Consider the following 18,672-nt stretch of genomic DNA (forward strand, 5'->3'; position numbering starts at 1 on the left):
TCAATTAGAAAAGCGTAATAATATAAATGGTTTATGTATTCACAGCTCATGTCTTCGAATTTAACCTTTCTTCCATTTTTGCTGTTATTTCTCCCAGTTATAAATGTTGGTGTAATTACATTCATTTTCTCTTTAGAGGTGAGTATACAATCACAGCTAGAAATTCTGCTGTATGTTTTGCAGCTTGAAACATGTAATACTCAATCTCACAACTAATAACTACCATGACATGTTTTATAATTACACCATAAATCAGAGACTTATGCATTTAAAGTGTAATTTTATGCTGTTTTGTAATATTTCTTGGCAATTTTGAAATATATCAGGGTGGAAAACGCATGATCTAGCTGCGTACAATCACAGATGAAGAAAAAGCATGTTTCTCCAGTTACTGAGGTGCCCCAAAAAGACGCTAAGGGGCACTGACATGCATGTAGCTCATAGGATACCCAAGCTGTCTTGGGGACCTCAATGAGAGCACATTGTCTGAGCACATGTTGCAGTCCAGTGATTAAGAAGGGAGAAAAAAAATAACTGATGGCACAAGCTTGCAGAACGAGCAAACCATTAGCAAGAAATACTCTGCGGCTTTTGCAACATGGTTCATTGTTTAAATCCTTTATATTTGAGAGGGACTAAGCTGAGAGGTGAGCATCTGCAATGAAAGCCGGAGGAACAATTCTGCCAACTCACACAGCATCTCAAGTGCTTCTGCAGCTGCTGACAGGTAAATGATGGACTCTCACACAATTAGGTGAATTTTTTCTCCCCAAAGCCTGTTTCTGTTCGAAGGAGAATGTTTTACTATTCAGTCTGGTGTTGCTGTATATGCTTTAGGTGTTATTTTAGTCCTTTCAGTGCATACAGAAGTTTGTAACAGTGTTTGGGATAATTTCCTAGGGGTTCAAAATCCCTGAATAATAGTTTAGATGCAGAGAGGCTCTTTTATCCCTTAATTAATGTCAGTTTGCCATATACTAGATCTTGATATCACACCTCCCCCCACTGACCACCACCACAGACTTGCTGGGACACATTATGGCCTGACACGTGGACTCACTCCAAAATGAATGAGAGGGTCTCTTTGTTGGGTAACTTTCCATGTACAACACAGCAGCCCAGCACACCAGAATTTTGCTGGTAATTTAATTAAAATTGCCACATCCCTTACATGCATTCACACTAATTTGGTTTCTGCTAATCAAACTCCAAATTTATGCTAGTCGAGTTTTACCATCTTCCCAAATGGCACAAGTCCTGTAATAATATCTGGCTGCATTTTAGCCACTTAATACGAACATCATGACTGCTTTTTGATTAAGAGAGCAGTGTGTGCTACAGGCTGCTCCAGGCTGCCAAAGCCATCAGCAAGAAGAAGTTATGACAAAGTTTATGCAGGTACAGAAAACCTACGTGATCTCCCATACCCACTGCTATTATTCATGCCCAAGGCCATGCTGTGTAGAAACACTAAATTCATATGCCACTAGCCCAGGTAACCTTATTTCTTTAGGAAAAAGGGTGGGAAGCTATAGAGGGATGAAGAAAGTCTTTAGGAATGTGGCTGCAAGGCTTTCCAGGGAGAAGTGGTGGTACCCCAAGGTGCAGAGGTGGTTCACAGGGGACTGGAATGGGCTGTGTCACTTTCCTCTACACCTCCTCCTCCTGAGCTGCAAACCTGAGGCAACTGAGTACTGTGTTGTATCTGAATGCTGGCACTAGTATTACAGGAAAAGACTCTAGTGTGGGTGAGACCTTCAATTTACAGTGGGTCAATAGAAATTTCATGGGTCTATGGTGTCTTCTTGCATTGTCATAGTTTAAATCCCTTGATATTACTCCATAAACTATGTTTGAAGGGGTTTCCCTAATCATCCAGTGGCACTCGGGCTTCAAAAATGCTCTTGCTACTAGTGGAGCAGCTTAAGTCCTGTTCTCAGTATAGACATACTGTGATCAGTCTATCTTCAGTCAGACTCTATGTGATTATCCTAGTTATGTCTGGTAGCTCTATCTTATAACTCTTTTAAGCAAATTGGCATCTACATTTCAAATTTAAATGGTCTGTGAGGACTTGCTTTTAGGAACAGCACCACTAATTTATGAAGAAGGACAGTGTAGCATAGGCCTGGTGCACTGACTCATAGCAACCTTTACCAGAATGTGGCCTGGCACTTCCAAGATTTGCTGCAAAGAGTTTGAAAAAATGAAACAAGAGTGTTGTAACTACTCCGAGATTTCACTACCATTGTCACTAGTTGTGCAAGTGATTAAGAGAACTACTATAGGCTAGAAATTTCCAGAATTCATTTCATGGTGCGATCATTACTTTTGCTGTATATTAGCTTGCTGGCTTGGCAACAGCTGCTGGGATGAGCATGGGAAGATGGGCTTGAGAAAAAAAAGACACAGGAGACTGTAATGATAGTAGTGCAGAACTATGGCATCCCAAGATTTATTAGGGCTGTTAACAGGATTTAGTTCAAACCACCTATTCCAGACCATTTGCTAAGATTCTCACCTTTATCCCAGTAGAGGGAAAAGGAGATGGTCCTGCACTTGTAAGGTATTTTTGGACCCTGAGCAGTAGCAGGGGCTCTGTGAACAGAGCACATGGGCACCTGCCTCACATTTCCTCATCCTAAAAGCTGGCTTAGAGAAAAAGAAGCCTAGACTTTGTATGTTGTCAAGATTTTTTATATTTCTTTGGAATAAAAAGACCATAAAGCGAAGGCCAGAGCTGCTTTCAATTGCAAACATACAGCTTGCAGGTGTGGGCAGAGTTTAGCCTAAAATAACTGGAGGGAAAAGAAAGAAAAAACAGCTTAAAAATGTGATGTCAGCAGGAGAAAATAGACTCTGTGGGGCACTGGTTTTCTAAAGCCTTGTTCTGTAATCAACACAGCTCGTTACTGTAGCTATGCATGATGTTGCAAATGGTATTTAGATGAACGCATTTTGTCTTTCCATCGTGCTTGCTTGTTAAGAAATTGTCTGTCCAAATTGCTGAACCATGTGTATTGTGTCAAAAAGGAGGGAAAGCGTCAGATTCCCTTTGTCAGGGTGGACAGCCTGTGCCAAACCCTTAGTGACTGATTTTCAACCTTCTTCTATTTAAACCCCCTATGAATTCTCCTGTGGAGTAACAGGGCTTTATACAGATGCCTCTTCCTCCTGCAGTGATAATCATAATGCTTTCCTTTTTCTCCAAGTCTACTTTGTACACCTGTCTCTGAGGTCTGCAGACCACTTGTTGGAAATTGTTCTCCCAGGCACTTTAAGATTGTGCATTTACTTCAATTTTTTTAAAAAAAAAAAAAGTTTCACTTTCTTATTAAATCTCAGTTCACTCCTTAAATAGTAGTGATGTCACTATTGCAATGGATGGGACAATCCATGCTGGAGTCAAGATTACAGAAGGAAGTGACCACGTATCTGAGATCATCAAAACACATTGCAAGGCACATGACAAGTTCTGGCTCCCATCTGAATTCAGTCTGGAGTCTTGACACAGGATTAAAGGCAGCTGGGCCTCTGCACTTCTTTTCTCTGATAGGTGTTTCAAAGTGGTTTTGGGGAAAAAAGACATTGTAAGGTGTAAGCTGTTGTGTAGACCTTGTTTTGAGGCATGATGCAGGCTGAGGATGCAGGCCTGCAGGCTGACACTACACCATGCCTTCTAGAGATAAAAGGATTATGGACAATTTTTGCCCTGTTCTGACTGGGGGCTTTCCAGTATAATGCCACCTGTATTAAAGCAGTCATCAGAGCAATAAGTTAGATTAATCAGGAATTGTGTTACTGCATATTTCTCATACTTTTCAGCCATTCATCTGTATTCATTGTTCAAGCCATTGGAGTTGTCAGGGGAAATTAAAAGGGTCCCACATTGCTTCTTACGTTACGAAGATTCCCTTTAACTGGCTGTGAGGCAAAACTGGCTTTGTGCCACCCAGAAGCACAAAGGGGTCAAGGTGATGTTCAAATTTCACTTGAGTCTCACTTGAGGTAAAGGAAGAAATGAGAAACAGAATAGGATTATAAATGGTATCTCAAAGGTAAAGGAAAAAAAGATGACTGAAAGAGGACTGACTTCAGGGCTTCAGTATCTTTTATTTAATATGTAATATTTTGTGGTCAAACACTGTCACAGGTTGCCCAGAGAGGCTATGGAATCTCCATCCTCGGAAATATTTTAAACCAAACTGGACACAGTGCTGGTCATCCTGCTTCAGGTATTCTTGCTAGAGCAGGTGGGTAGGACCAGCTGATATCTGGAGGTCCAACTTCAGCCACTCTGTGATTCTGTGGCTCTGTGATTTAGATAGTTTCTTCCATTTTTCTGGAGAGAAGAACGAATTGAAAGAACAAAAGTGAAAGTTAACAAAATCTTTCCCTTTTTCAGTCTAATAGCATTAACTCCTATTGATCTTCCTAACCATTGTCAACCTTTTCAATGTGAACAATCCCATTAGCTGGGCTGGATTATATCAGCACCGAAGATAATTCTTCAGCACATCCAAGCTACCTCAGAGGTTTTCCTAAGTGTGGAAATGAGGGGGCAAGGAAGAATCACTGGTGCACATTTTGGTTCTGTCTCCTCATGCAGTGAGGATTTGGCCAAAGTGCACATCTCACCCAGGAACTAGGACATGGGTCTGGGATGATGGACACAAGCAGGCAGAGGACGCAGCCTGAAACAAGACCTTTCAGTAGCTGGAGCCACTTAGATCAATGTTTAACTTCACCCGTGGGCACATGCTGGTCTCTACCTGGAAGCACTCAGGGGCTGCATAAGGCTTTACAAAATTATTTGAGGCTGGTCTGAGTAAAGGTCTGAGTTTTCTCAGAGGAGACATCCTTGCTTGAGGTGCAGAAAGCCCACTAGTAGAAACTATGGCCTTACATAGAGATTCATGCTTTTAAAATACTATTAAATGTCAAGAGCTGCCCTAATCCAACCTATTGTCTGAAAGCACGTTTCCCATGTCTGAACTGTATGTATTACAGAGTAGACATATAGTGAAATAAGAAAAAGATGAAAGAAATCAACAACAGGTTAAGTTAAAACAGTCTTTGCTATCCTCTAGTCTAAGGCTGAGCTGATTGCTCTCCCAGCCAGGAGAGTTATCCATGGACTACTGTGGTTCCCCCAGGTCAGCCTGACACATCTGATGATGTCTTTGCTCTACACAACCTAATATAAGAAAGACACTCAAATTAATGTATCAGTTTCTTTCTGGTAATAAAATATCACATAAATCAATTTGCACAACATGTGAACATGACTTGCAAGGTCCTTTCACAGGTCTCAGCAGTTTATAGTACGGTTAGTCAGAGGAAAGTTGAAAGTGAAGAAAAAGGAACATTTCCAGGGAGAAGAGGAAATGAGCAGGGCAAGATGAGCAATAAAGAAGGCCTAATATTTCTTCCCCTGCCCCAGACATACACATATAAATAGTGAGAGAGTGATTTCCCCTGCTCACTGGCCACCACTCTTCTGCTGCATCTTTCTGAGACCAGGCACCATCACTTCAAGATGTGGACAAAGGTACTGTCTGGTTTCTTTGCACTGTAAGATGTGCTTCTCTGTTTAAGCCTTTGTATCTTCACTCTATGCGTTTCGGTAGGTGTACATCACACTATGGGATATGTGGTTCACCTGCTTGAGATGACTTTTGTACCTCGAGATAATCTGTAGTACAAAACCGAGTGAGAGCTTGTCTGAATTAATGGTTACAACTCTGGCCACCACTGCCAAAGAAGGGAAATCCAGTGTGAAAAATGCTATGAAAAGCTGCTAGCAAAGTAGGGGTGAGTCTATATTGCAAAGGAGAGAGCAGCACCATTTGGTTGGTTTAACTTAGCAAACTGAAGGCAAAGAGGAAATACCATTACTCTATGTGGATACATGAAGGAGAGTAGACGAAGGGAAAGGATGAGCAAAAATGAAAAGAGACAGCTTTCAAAAAGAGAGAAGACTTATATTCAGTAATGCTGGTATAAAAAAAGTGTGCATTTATAGACTGGTTGTAAATAATATATACCTCTACATGGGGAAGTTTCTAATCATCAGAGAAGGGAATTTCTAGATTAGTTTCTAATAGAGATATTAACAGCAGCTAACAGCTCCAGCCAAGAAGCAGGCTGAATTTGCATAACAGGTCAATGCTCAGTAGGAAAAAAAAAAAAGAAATATAATTCCCAATTAGCAGAAGCAAGGAACAAGGAGCCACTACTTTTTAAAGAGATGAGATCTTGTCTTGGAGAAAAGCTGGGACTCCAGCCGAGCATGAATTCAATGGAAGCTGAGAGCCAGGAGAAATGGGTGCAAGGTAGGGTTGCCGAGTCCTGTCTCCTACTGAGCTCCAAGCTCAGTAAGATTTGGGATGGTAATTCTGCTACTCAGGGAGATTAAAATTTGCTTCTCTGTGTGATAGTGGCTGCACTGGATTGAAATGCCACTTTCCCACTGATTTCAAGAGCAATAAGAATGTGCTATGAAAGCCAAATGTTTATTGGTTCTATTTGTTTTATATATGTCTATAGATATGAGAGAGAGATTGAGATCTTGCAAAGTTACATCACCTGCAGTGCTTACCCTCAAGGATTCAAGTCAGGGAGGAAGCAGAAGAAATACAGAACAGAAAAGGACACTGAAGAAATGATAAATATAAATAACACTGTGGCATTTCTGGGAATAAAAAGAGGAAGACTTCAAACCTTTATTTTGCTGATGCAATTCATGTAAGCAGTGGCAGGGCAAGAGATTTGGTCAGCATTTTAAGCAGTAGCCCAAAACTGAAAGAAAAAAAAAAAAAGAAGAAACCTGTATTTTCTTTAAATTAAATCTACTACTTCTTTCTTTGTTTTTTTTTTTCCCCCATCACAGACAATTACAGGAAATTTTGCCAATGTGATTCATGGTTTGAATGCAAATCATTTGACAGACCAAGTTATTCAGAGGAGCAAGAGAATGATCCTGGATACTCTTGGAGTGGGGCTTCTGGGGACCAGCACTGAGGTCTGCCACAAAGTGACACAGTACAGCAAGGTAAGGTGTCTGACATTCATAGTGTACCCTAAGGTTTAGCTTTAAGAAAAGCAAGGGAAAATTTGGGCTATAAGGGGCAACTGTGTCATGGTGAAATTCCTTTGGGGATGGAAACAGAGATATAGTGTTCGGCCCACTGGAGACTGGGAAACTTCATTGCTCAAGCTACTTTTAACTCTGGATGTGCAAAAGTCTGTGTAATAGACTATATGCTAAGTTCCCCCCTGCTACAAACACAGTTAATTAAGAACTCCTTCCTTTCTTTCACGTATGAGATTTTATTAAAAATGTCAGCAAGGTAAACATCAGGAGGTCATGTATCATTTATTCAGGGTCTTACTAAAACATTACAAATCTGAACCATTAACTCAAGTTCTTTCCCAGATGATGACAGTACCGAGTTCACTGCTGACAGTTGGTGAGAAAGGCTGTCAATGGCCAAAGGCTGTGTGAGGGTATTGAGTGGCCAGGTGGACGGTGCTGGTCTACCCTCTGGGGTCTGTTTGGGTGGAAAGGGACATAAGCCAGGAGGAAACCATGTTTCTTTTCATACTTTCTGAAAGAACAGTATTTTTCATGTGAAAGGGAAGGGTCAGATCCCGAGAGGGTATGGTCTGATCTCAGTAACATCAGAGATATGGCACACATTTATCCTTGGGTTCAGAACTTTGAATTCATTGGTATCAATTTGTTTCAGATCTACAGCTCAGATACATCCAGTACCATCTGGGGCCGCTTGGATTTCCAACTGCCTCCTCTGTATGCAGCTTTTGTGAACGGAGTGGCTGTAAGGGATGCTCTTTTATTTGTTACTAAATCACACTAACTGATGCTGTTCTTGCTCTAGAGGGAATAGAATGCTGCCAAAATCTTAGTTTACTTTATTCTTTTGTCTGAAGCCTGTTACAAAACTTTCCTAGATTGTTCTCCTAAAGTGCTTCAACTTTCTTCCAATGAGACCGAGCTTGAAGTATAATATATATCTGATCCAACTCAACAACATCCCTTACTTTTAATGTGGGATTTGGAGCTACTTTCAAAGGTCAGAACTCAACAGTTTGTTACAAGCTTGCTGCAGCCGCATTACAAAGAGGTATTCTAGCTCTCACTGATTTCACTGAAATCCAAATTTTATGCCCGCTAGCAAAGCATAAAGAAAAACATAAATACAGACAGATGTATGAATACATACACATATATAATATCATAAGGTAATTTATTCTTCAGTTATGCATTTTGCAAAAGCCAATTATGTATTTTGGACACATAATTTGTCATTAAAGCGATACCTGACTCTCTAGACATTTGTCTAAATTCAGATTGAGGCTAAAACCATTTGAAACAAAAAGATGCCCAAAAGGAGTGGTAGACAAATTTGAGAATCATGCAAAACTAAGGCAGGTGACCAACCAAGGAAATGACAAGACCAGGGGTCTTGTTTATCGTCTAATTTCCAATGTAGAGAAAAATACCTTGGAAAAGAGTCCTGTACCTCTCAGCCCTCAGAAGCCTTTGTGATATTCATAGCTGGCTGTTAGCATGTATATGATCATTTCAGTTTACGTCTCAGTCACAGGTCAATTCTAAGCGCTCATTGAAGATGCCAAGGATGCAGCTTGCCAGGTATTGGGCACAACTTTCCTTAGCCTGCACTAGGGCATCCTCCCAGCTGGCATCAAAGGTTTTCAAGGCAGGGACCGGGTTTTCTTCTGTCTGTTTGGAAATGCAGACCTCAGAATTCCATATTCACAGAATTACGGAGCTCCAGCTCAAGTCTGAGCTACATCTGCAGGCTTGTTCCTGTTGCCCATGGCTAGTTCCACCGGACAAGTTGTTCTGACACACCCGCCAGTTAGTTGAATGGATTTGATTGCTACAGCTTTAATGGTGTGAGCCTCAATAGCAGCACCAGTTGCAGCACTGGAGAAGTAATTTCATTATGCTTATGTACTGTTTCGGAGGAAGTGAAAATTCACTGTTCAGACGGCAGACCTAGAACTGCTACTTTAATTATACCAGTTTAATTAAAGCAGCAAAAGCCTATGGCAGGAAAGAAGATTTGTTGTCACACTGGTTCTAGACTGCTGCAACTGAATTAGAATAAAAAAAATTTGTATTGAGCTGCCACTTCTCACTGAACCATGTTGGGAGTAAAGGTCTTAAAAGAAAGACTTGCTTAAAAGAAAGGCTTTTGAAGTTCTGCTCTATAAAGAAAATCTAGTTGTCTGGTCCTTTTTTATATCAGTTACAGTAGTCTCATTTGATTAAACCAGTCTTGCCAAGTGAAAGTTTATATTTGATGACAAGTCAAGGTTTCTCTTTCCACTAGGTGCACTCAATGGATTTTGATGACACATGGCATCCAGCCACACATCCATCCGGAGCTGTGCTCCCTGCTGTGATTGCACTCTCAGAGGCCTTTCCTCAGAAGAAAAAAATCTCAGGTCTTGATCTGCTCTTGGCTTTCAATGTGGGAATCGAAGTGCAAGGCAGGCTGCTGCATTTCTCCAGTGAAGCCAGGAATATTCCAAAAAGGTACAGAAAAATTGTTTCAAGTAGAAAGTTGTGCTGAAAGTGCTTTTTTGTTGGCGTTAGTGTACTTAATTAAATACCAGTTAAAATACAAATGGCACAGTTAATCATATTTTCTGCGTTGTTCATCTGGAAATTTAGGAGAGGTTCATCCTAAAGATAAATGCACTTACACAATTCCTTATGACTTAGCTAACAGATTTCTTTTTGAGGGCGTTGATCAGTGTACAAGAAGGAGTTGATGATCTCCCTGTTTACCAAAAATCAGCAGCAAAAGGGCAACATTTAGGAGCAGAGGTGTCAGGTTTTCATGAATACCTAGAACCACGCCTCACTTGCAAATACTGGCTGCTCTGGAAAGAAAGGATTCACCGGTGCTGGCCTCAGAGAAGAGCCCAAGAAGATGTGGTGTGCTTAGGGAAAGCCTTGAGGTGTGGGATGAACTAGATGCCCTCTTGTTATTTTCTGTGTGGTTCCTCCTGCCAGTTTTGCAAAACTAGTTCAGAACAGCAAGACTTGCCTTCCCCAATATGTATGGTTTATAGTCGGCTATAAACTATTCACAGATAATTTATAGATGACCATAAACTGCGATATTTTTGCCAATGTTCTGCTCAGAATGCCTTGAACTATGAGCAGTTCTAATGTTTCAACTGCTTTGTGGGGAAGACCTGTTGTAAGTGGTACTATTCCAATTTAAATTGTTTCTGGGGAAAAACTACAACTTTTCCTGTTAGGACCACATGTCAATTCTGAATATATGTCTTTTTATGGTTCAATCTGTCTTCTACAGCAGTGAAAGGAAGTTGGAACTTAGGTATATAATGAATTCAGGTGACTTTTTGAAACGTAGCAATGACGAAATTTTGTTTTCTCAGGTTTCATCCACCGACTGTGGTTGGTACGATGGGAAGTGCAGCGGCTTGTGCTAAACTGCTAGCTCTTGACCAGGTGAAATGTAAAAATGCCCTGGCTATTGCTGCCTCCTACGCAGGTGCCCCTCTGGCTAATGCAGCCACCCAAACGAAGCCCCTCCACATTGGTAATGCTGCCAAACACGGACTGGAAGCAGCTTTCTTAGCATCACAGGGTCTTCAAGGAAACAAACAGATCTTGGACATGGAGTCAGGGATAGGGGCCTTTTATACAGATTATAACCCACAGACCCTGCCAACATTGCAGTCCTATCCCTGGCTGTTGGACCAGCAAGATGTGGCCATCAAACGCTTCCCTGCTCATCTTGGAACACATTGGGTGGCTGACGCAGCATCTTCTGTTCGGAGGAAGCTTGTGGAGAGCAGTGGCAACTTGCTTCCCCTTGACAAAATCGAGAAAGTCATTCTCAGAGTCCCAGAGGTCAAATACGTGAACAGACCCAGCCCTACCTCCGAGCATGAAGCTCGACACTCCTTCCAGTTTGTCGCGTGCTCTGCTTTGCTGGATGGCAGCATGTCAGTCCAGTCCTTCACCAGTGAGAATGTTCACCGGCCAGCCTTGCAGGAGCTCCTCAGCAAAACACAGCTGGAGCACCCTCCTGACAACACACCTAGCTTCGAGAGTCTTTACTGCGAAGTAAGCGTCATGCTTCGGGATGGCAACAGGGTCAGTGACCGCTGTGACACATTCTACGGACACTGGAGGAAACCTCTGAAAAAGGAGGACTTGGAGAAAAAGTTCCAATCCAATGCCTCCGGCATCCTGCCTGCAGAAGCCACAGAAGGCATTCTAGAGACAGTGTACAACCTGGAAAAAATAGAGGACTGTTCTGTGCTAGGTACATTTTTATCAGGACAGTCAGGTAGAGCACTTGCGGATAATCTGTGCTTTCTTTGAAGGTTCCCACTGTTCTCAGAGCAAGGGCAAAATTCTGGACAAACTCTTATTTAGCAACTCCAGCACTTTTAAATAGGACTCCTGTAACACGAGAGTCATGCTCAGTCTAATATTGTGGGTTTTCACTAAGAAAATAATTTAGCAACGACATGCAGTGCTCAGTCAGGCTGAATCAAAGACCCTGTGCTGGCACAGTCAACATCAAATATCTTCATACCTCTAGAGGCAGAGCGCTGCTTGTCCGTGACACACTTTGCTTCTCTTCTGCCAAAACACATCTGCATGTCCTGGTTTTGCTAAATAACTCCATAAAGGAAATCTGAATTCTGGAGGGAGAATAAATTATTCTGGACAGAGAATAAAAGCCTTTATCTATTTACTGCTGTAGATTTAGCTCTAAGGCCTCCTGAAGAGGCCACCCGTTACATCAGAGCTTTGACATTTGTGCTAAAATAAATGCAGCACACGGAGTAGTAGCACTTAATTCTCTGCAACATGTCAGGCTTCATGGTAACGCTTGCACTGAGGAAGTAAAGGTTATTGCCCTTCCAGATCACAGCAGTTGCTCATCAAGGGGAGTAACTCAACGCTCCTCATCAAAAAAGCATGATTTCCCAGTTCCATCTTTTGGCCACTCTGTGGTCCAGGTTTGTTCCTGCTGTATTCCCGCTCCACTTATCAAGGTGTTTGCTCAGCAAGACACGATGAGCAGTATGTAGTGACAACATGCTTAGGTTACTTCAGGCACTGCAAAGCATGAGCTGCAGTGTACCCATTATGACTGACAGAGACCTCTGAGCACCGTAACACTTCTTACGGTGAGACAATTGATGTCCACAGTGACAATCAACTTACCTGGATAACAAATTGTGGGAATTTTTAGTTCCATCAGGAGAAGAAAGCCTTGCCAGATCGTGCTTCTAAGAGCATCTGATGAACTTTGCTCACATTTGCAAGATCAAAGCATGTGTTCCAACATATATAAAATGTACCTTTCTTAGGGCACTGAGCTATGTATGCAAAAAATCACAGAATAAAGCTAATTCATTTTGCTGACTAAATATCAAATTATTTACTATAAAATGTTTGTATTTTCCACATACAATGTATTCATTTGTACTTAGGCCACTGACTCTGGATTTATAAAGTTGGTTTATCCAGGGGGCTCGGCAAAAATTTCAGAAGTCCATTAGTTATACTTGCTTAAAGACTTGCAAGTGAAGGGAAATAAAACAAACACCCAAATGACCACATTCTTTTATTTTTCCCTTGTGTTTAGAAACTAAAACTGAATTGCATATACTGAAGGCATATAGACTCATTTACAGCTATTTCATCTGTAATTATAGATGGGTAACACGAAATGTAAACTACTGCTAATCTTTAGTGATGTGGTAACACCCCACTGGACAAGGAGGATTCCTATATTATCTTATCAAGACTGAACATATTCAGATTCAGGAGAGAAAAAAAGGGGAACCCCTCCACCATCCCCACAACCTTCAACAGGGGCTTTCTATTTAAAAAGAGAAACAAAGAGGATAAATTTAGCAATAAATATTTGATGAATTACAGATTTAAAAAAAAAATCAGAACAAGAACTGTGAGGTTTAGCAATTGCATTATTTTATTAATACAATCAAATGAAACTAAATGCTTATGTTTAGCTAAACTGGTTTCCTTGCAGAGGTCTATACGCTTCCAGTTAGGCAAGTTTCAGGACTTCTTGTACCATTGTTCCAATTCCATCAAAGATTTCATGCAGAGGAGCCTTGCACATGAAAGCACAGGTAGTAACTATTTTATTAGCTTTATCCACATGGGATTCATTTACATTTTTGCAAATGTGCTTACAACCAAGCTCTGCTATAGCAGATGCTGTTTCAGCATCAGGAAATCTGTAAATAAAAAGATAGCAATTAATATAAAGAGGTGATACAGCCATGAAGTTCTGCCAACGCAATTTGAATGAAAAAACTACAATAATATTTAAGTGACTCTTCAGCTGCTGATGATAAGATACTCTGACTGCTGCTGTCAGATTTTCCCACCCCTTACAGGCACAACAAGTGATCCCATTCCTTTGAAAGCAAGGTCTGAAATGCAGAGCCATGGTATGTCAGAAGGTACAATTCTGGCTTTAACAATCTTTCAATAAGTTTACAAGGCGACACCACATGCAACCATAACTGATTCTATAAAGTCTGAGAGACGGCAGCTGAACTTGTGGACACGTTAGACCTTTTCCAGAACCTCCACGTAAGGTCTTCCACTGGGATCCAGTAGAAATATATTTTTTCTTTCCCCTGAACAAAGGCAATTCCTCACTACTGCTGCTGCCATGAAATTTCATCCAGAAGCCTTATTGGTAGTTAACAGTTCTTGAAGCAGCCACTGACTTCTGCCAAGCTCTGCTCTCATCTGCCTCCCCTAAACTGGCTCCAGACCACCACCATCAGAAAAGCTTTATTAAAAATCCTTGAGCAAAAAAAAAAAAAAGCCCACAGATGGAATGTAAATGGCCACTGAAATTACCACAAGGTGCTGACTTTCTGAATGCCAAGTCCCTATTCTTCATTTGCACATTTGCAATATGAATTGTGGCCTCTGAAGGCATTGGGTGAGCAAATTCTGTATCTTCACCATGGAAGAGGTTTTGATGAACAAGGTGAGATGCAGGGAGGTGTTAATTCAGCTCAGCTCTGTCTTGCCTTTATCTGTGGGTCACCCATGGAGGGTTATGAAAAATGACCCAGCTCTGAGGTATCCAAAATGAAACAGGAGACAAAGAATCAAAACCTGAATGGAACCCAAATAACAAACATTTTGCTCCAAGCCTCATTTCAACCACCATCAATTTAAATATGTTAATTTGGCTTAGTAAATCATTTCTGTGCTAGGTATCACAAAATTAGCAAAACCAGTAGGATGCACTCATGGAAAGATAAGGGGAAACCCCATCACTCCACCAAAGAAAAACATTCCAGATAGTCAAGTGTCCTCAGGTATGCCTCTGCCCCTCTATCCTATCCTTATAGGATAAAAGATTTTGGGCAGAATTTGGTGGTTTTGACAACAATACAGCTGGGCTGTAGAAGATTCTTCCCCCCTTATTCAAGACGTCGGATGAGGGTATTTCCACTTGGAACTGAGAACCCTTACCTGAGACAGGGTAAGTCATTAAGAAAAACACAAGTAGTATTTGGCACACTTTAAGATTGTGATTCAGGTATTAATATCTAGCGTGCTTTTAATTTTTACTAGTACATTTCTGGGAATCATCTCGTTTTGCAACAGTGTATCCTGTGTACTGCCTTTTAAATAGTACATTCTTCTGTTGTATCCATAAAACCTGCAGTAGTAACATATTGGATCTGTGAGCGAAGTTCAAATAAACTGCTAGTTAGAACCTTGCAGTGAAGTCTCTCTCTCTGTAATACTCACTCAGTATGAGCCACAACCTACCACTCAGTTACCATGAATGCAAAGTGAAAAAAATAACTTGATACCCTTGGTCACTTAAGTGTTTGTGCAGCTATGATTCTACAAAAGTCACTTTTTGCTCTTGCTTTTAGGACTGACAGATGCTACATCCCATGACTCAATGGCACCCATGTCGCACAATAACGCCAGTGCAGGAACCTGTGTCACCTTTGTCGTCCAAGAGAGTGACAGCTTAGGCAAGAGATAAGGCTACCGAGAGCTTTCAGACTCTTAACTGTAATGTGTGTGTGGATGATGATATGGTAGGACATATCACAGACCAATGTATTTCTGAATTTAGGGCTAAATTGTTCCAATGTTGTAGCGCACGAGTCACCTGACCTCATGGGTACCATCTGTCCACCGTGAGAGCTCTGTGCCTACTACTATGACGCAAGTGCAAATTCAAAATAAGTGAAAAATGTCATTAGTATGTAATCCCAGGGTGACTCACATCAGAAACTTCAGACTTTTGCAGAGAAAAACTGGCCATTTCCTAATTCTCCTGTAAATTATCTCCACCTATTTCCTTCTTACCTTCCATCTATGTTTTTATCTTGGCCGACGGTAACCTCACAGCCAGGAAAGACTTTAGCTGCCAGAACTGGCGATATACAGCACAAACCAATAGGTTTTTTAGCACTGTGGAAAGCCTGGAGTGTGGTGTTCACATGCTCATTAACAGTACAGTTCTTGCCATCTACAGCCCAGGAACACAAGTTCTTTGCTACACCAAAACCACCTGAAAAAAAGAAAAAGAAAAAAAAAAAAAGAAGATAGAAGCTCAAACGTAAGGCACTGCTAAAAGTCATTAAATTCAATATGAGAAAGTTCTCCTTTTTTACACTTTAATCATGGCATATGTAGGACTGCTAAGTTACTACCCTGAAAGAGTTCAGTGCATGAAACATGATGGCTTTGCAATGCTATAGGTTTACCTGCAGATTTTTTATACCACATTTTTATATATTCCACAAGCCAGAAAGCTTAATCTTGCTTAAATGAGTACCAAAGCGAGGAAGAGGAAACCTTACATTCATTTGCTAGCAACTGGAAAAGCTGCATCATCTGATTTGCACCACTTGATAAGCAAGAGAGGGATTAGAAGAAAAGCCAACGATAGTTAGAATTAGAGAATGCAGTTCACAGGAGTAACACAATAGCAGTTTGACCCCCTACAGTAATTTCACTCTCAAGTTTTAATCAATACTTAAAACAATTACAGAAGAGCTTTTTCCTCATCTGAAATTCTCTTTGGCCTTAAAAAAAAAGTTAACAAGACTAAGAAAAAATTGATGTTACATAAAAAGGAATTGATAACATGACATTCTGGCACATGCCGTTTGTGAAGGATAACATAACTTCCTATTAAAAATTAAGCTGAATTTGTCTTTCTAGAAATTAGTAATAACAACCCTTTACTTGTATTTATTTGTACAAGCAGATTATATTTTGCATTATATATATTATATTGTATTATTATATTTTAACCTTTGTTAGCTGGATTTATAACCATCAGAATGATCAAATTAAGACAATTAGTAAGCATAATCACGCATTACATTTGATTCCTTAAGGAGTGTGCACAATATCAACTCTTCTACAACAAACAAACAGAAAGTTTCACAAGCATTTCAACGGTCAACATCAAGAAGCTTTGCATTTTTAGTATCTTTCCTTTCACTGCTCGCTTCCAAGTGTTATCTGGAACCTCGGAGGTACGATTTTAATTTTCAAACTTAATAGGGTTTATTTCCCTCTAACGGTTATTTCAGCAGCCCGCCCTAAGCCTGGGTCATAACGGCATGAAATTAACTTGGAAAATATTTGCTAGCCTCTATTCCCTCATCATTCCTGATGTCACCCACTGGTTTTAGCGCTGGAAGTGTTTCTCTGCGTTATACACGCACTCCCTCTGCTGGCCTTACAACAGAAGACAGTGTAAAAACTTGAAGGCTTAGGCACAGTCGTTAACAGCAGTATTTAACCAGTTCTCTGAACGTGCTGCAAAGTGATCTTCAGTAGGTTATAATTCCCTCGTGGTGCTTTGGTCTCTTCATTTTTAAAGTGACTACAATTACATCCATCTGAAAAGCAATTTTGTGGTCTACAAATAAAACATAATACATAAACATGTTCAGTATAACTTGACCAGCAGCAGACCAGATACAGAATTAAACGATGGAATATAATCTGTTTATCAACCTGCTATTCTGGGAACAATTTAAGAGACCCTAAAATTAAGAAATTGCCATATACTGTCAAGTCCTGGCCTTACTTTTTTCTCTTGTCAGTGTTGTTATCAACAAGTAGGCACCGGAGTTTTCACAAACTTTAAAAAGAATGAATGGCGTGATAAATAACACCAAAAGAACATGTTGGCATTTTAAGTTAATAAACTATAAATTAATAAATAAACTGAGATGACTTTTCAGCCCATGACAGCTTAATAAAACATTTTCTCATCCTTTAAAGAAAGTAAGTTTTAAAAAAACCCAAACATGTACATCTCAAATGCAAGAGTGTAATTTATTCTCTAAATGGATTTTAAAAAAAACATCAAAGGCAAAGCAGTTATTTGCAACTGAAAAACCACAACTAATTTTCTTCTAAAAGCACCTACCAGGGAAAATGACTGCGTCAAATTCGCTGGCTTTCAGTTCAGCCAAATCCTGAATGTTTCCTCTTGCCAATCTGGCACTTTCGACTAACACATTTCTCTTCTCTTCTGCTGGACTTCCTTTTAGGTGATTGACTACATCCCTTTGCTCAATATTGGGAGCAAATATCTTCACCTAGAATACAGAGATGAAGCAACTTTGTGAATGTGAACTGAACTGGCGTGAATGTGAACTGAACTTGTACGTATTGGCGACAACAAAGATCTTCCAATGAGAACGATCTTTGTTCCTTAAGTCTGTGATTCAAAAGTGGATTCCACAGGGCTGAACATACCGCATTAAATATGTAAACTGACATATTATGATGGGTGAACCCAGCCACTCTCCCCATCCTATTCCTGCAGCTTTTTGAGAGGAGTGCATTCTTAACGCCGACATCAAGCTGACTGATTTTTCCAGGGCCTGCAGATACCTCCTCTGCAAATAACCTCAAGGACAAACAGAGCACCCCGGTTCGTATCAGCAGCCAGACTGGACGCACAGCTAAGTCTACAGAAAGGCTGCTCTTAACTGTTATGGGATCAAGATGCTAAAACATATTGGAAAAAAAAAGTTTAAAATATTTAAACTTTGCAAGCATTTCTAGTACAGACATTATTGTTACTCCTCTTCCTAGAAGACCAGCAGCAGGAAGGAAAAACAAAACACAGAACTATTTTGGTTAGACACAAACGTGGAAAGCTACATCTCTGTAAAAGGCATACCCCAGGGGCTGTTGGCACTTCTCTGCTTCAATTCTTGCTTTGCAGACTTCTCAGTGATTGCACTTTAGTTAGAGGACAGTTTTGTGCTGAATATGGGGTGGTTTTTTTTAGTCAAAAGGTGCTGTTGCTACCGTCAGACCTTCCCCAGGGAGGGGGAAACAGCGAGCAGAAAACATACGGGTGAACCCAAGACAGGGCAAGGGAGTGAAGCTTCTGCAAAAGTGAAAGTAACGTGAATCAAGAATTTTATCCACGCCCCATCTATGGCTCCCAGCAGCCTCAGCTGGTCTGAGGGGTCCCCTCACGCCTGAATTCAGCAACCAGCAGGAGCCACAGGACGGCTGCCGCAGGTCTCAGCACAGGGTGTGGGGGAGGAAGGTGAAGG

At 40.7% G+C, this 18,672-nt stretch overlaps 2 protein-coding genes across 2 annotated transcripts in view; one reads left to right on the forward strand and one right to left on the reverse strand.

Annotated features, from left to right (window-relative positions):
- The first annotated feature begins 5,506 nt into the window (after positions 1-5,506).
- IRG1 (immunoresponsive 1 homolog (mouse)) lies at positions 5,507-11,472 on the forward strand. The gene is made up of 5 exons (XM_009869098.1): positions 5,507-5,551; positions 6,893-7,054; positions 7,752-7,841; positions 9,384-9,589; positions 10,465-11,472. The coding sequence occupies exons 1-5, from the start codon at positions 5,540-5,542 to the stop codon at positions 11,417-11,419; spliced, it is 1,425 nt and encodes a 474-aa protein (XP_009867400.1). The 5' UTR covers positions 5,507-5,539; the 3' UTR covers positions 11,420-11,472.
- A 1,546-nt stretch (positions 11,473-13,018) lies between these two features.
- LOC104273697 (ES1 protein homolog, mitochondrial-like) overlaps positions 13,019-18,672 on the reverse strand; it is an 11,090-nt gene continuing 5,436 nt past the window's right edge. The window contains exons 2-5 of the mRNA XM_009869099.1: positions 18,466-18,500; positions 17,526-17,697; positions 15,440-15,644; positions 13,019-13,317 (exon numbers count right to left, since the gene is read on the reverse strand). Of these exons, the coding sequence (XP_009867401.1) occupies positions 13,125-13,317; positions 15,440-15,644; positions 17,526-17,697; positions 18,466-18,500 (605 nt within the window). The 3' untranslated portion in view covers positions 13,019-13,124. The remainder of the gene's footprint in view (positions 13,318-15,439; positions 15,645-17,525; positions 17,698-18,465; positions 18,501-18,672) is intronic.

This window comes from Apaloderma vittatum, unplaced genomic scaffold, assembly GCF_000703405.1.
Source record: "Apaloderma vittatum isolate BGI_N311 unplaced genomic scaffold, ASM70340v1 scaffold5965, whole genome shotgun sequence".
NCBI lineage: Eukaryota > Metazoa > Chordata > Aves > Trogoniformes > Trogonidae > Apaloderma > Apaloderma vittatum.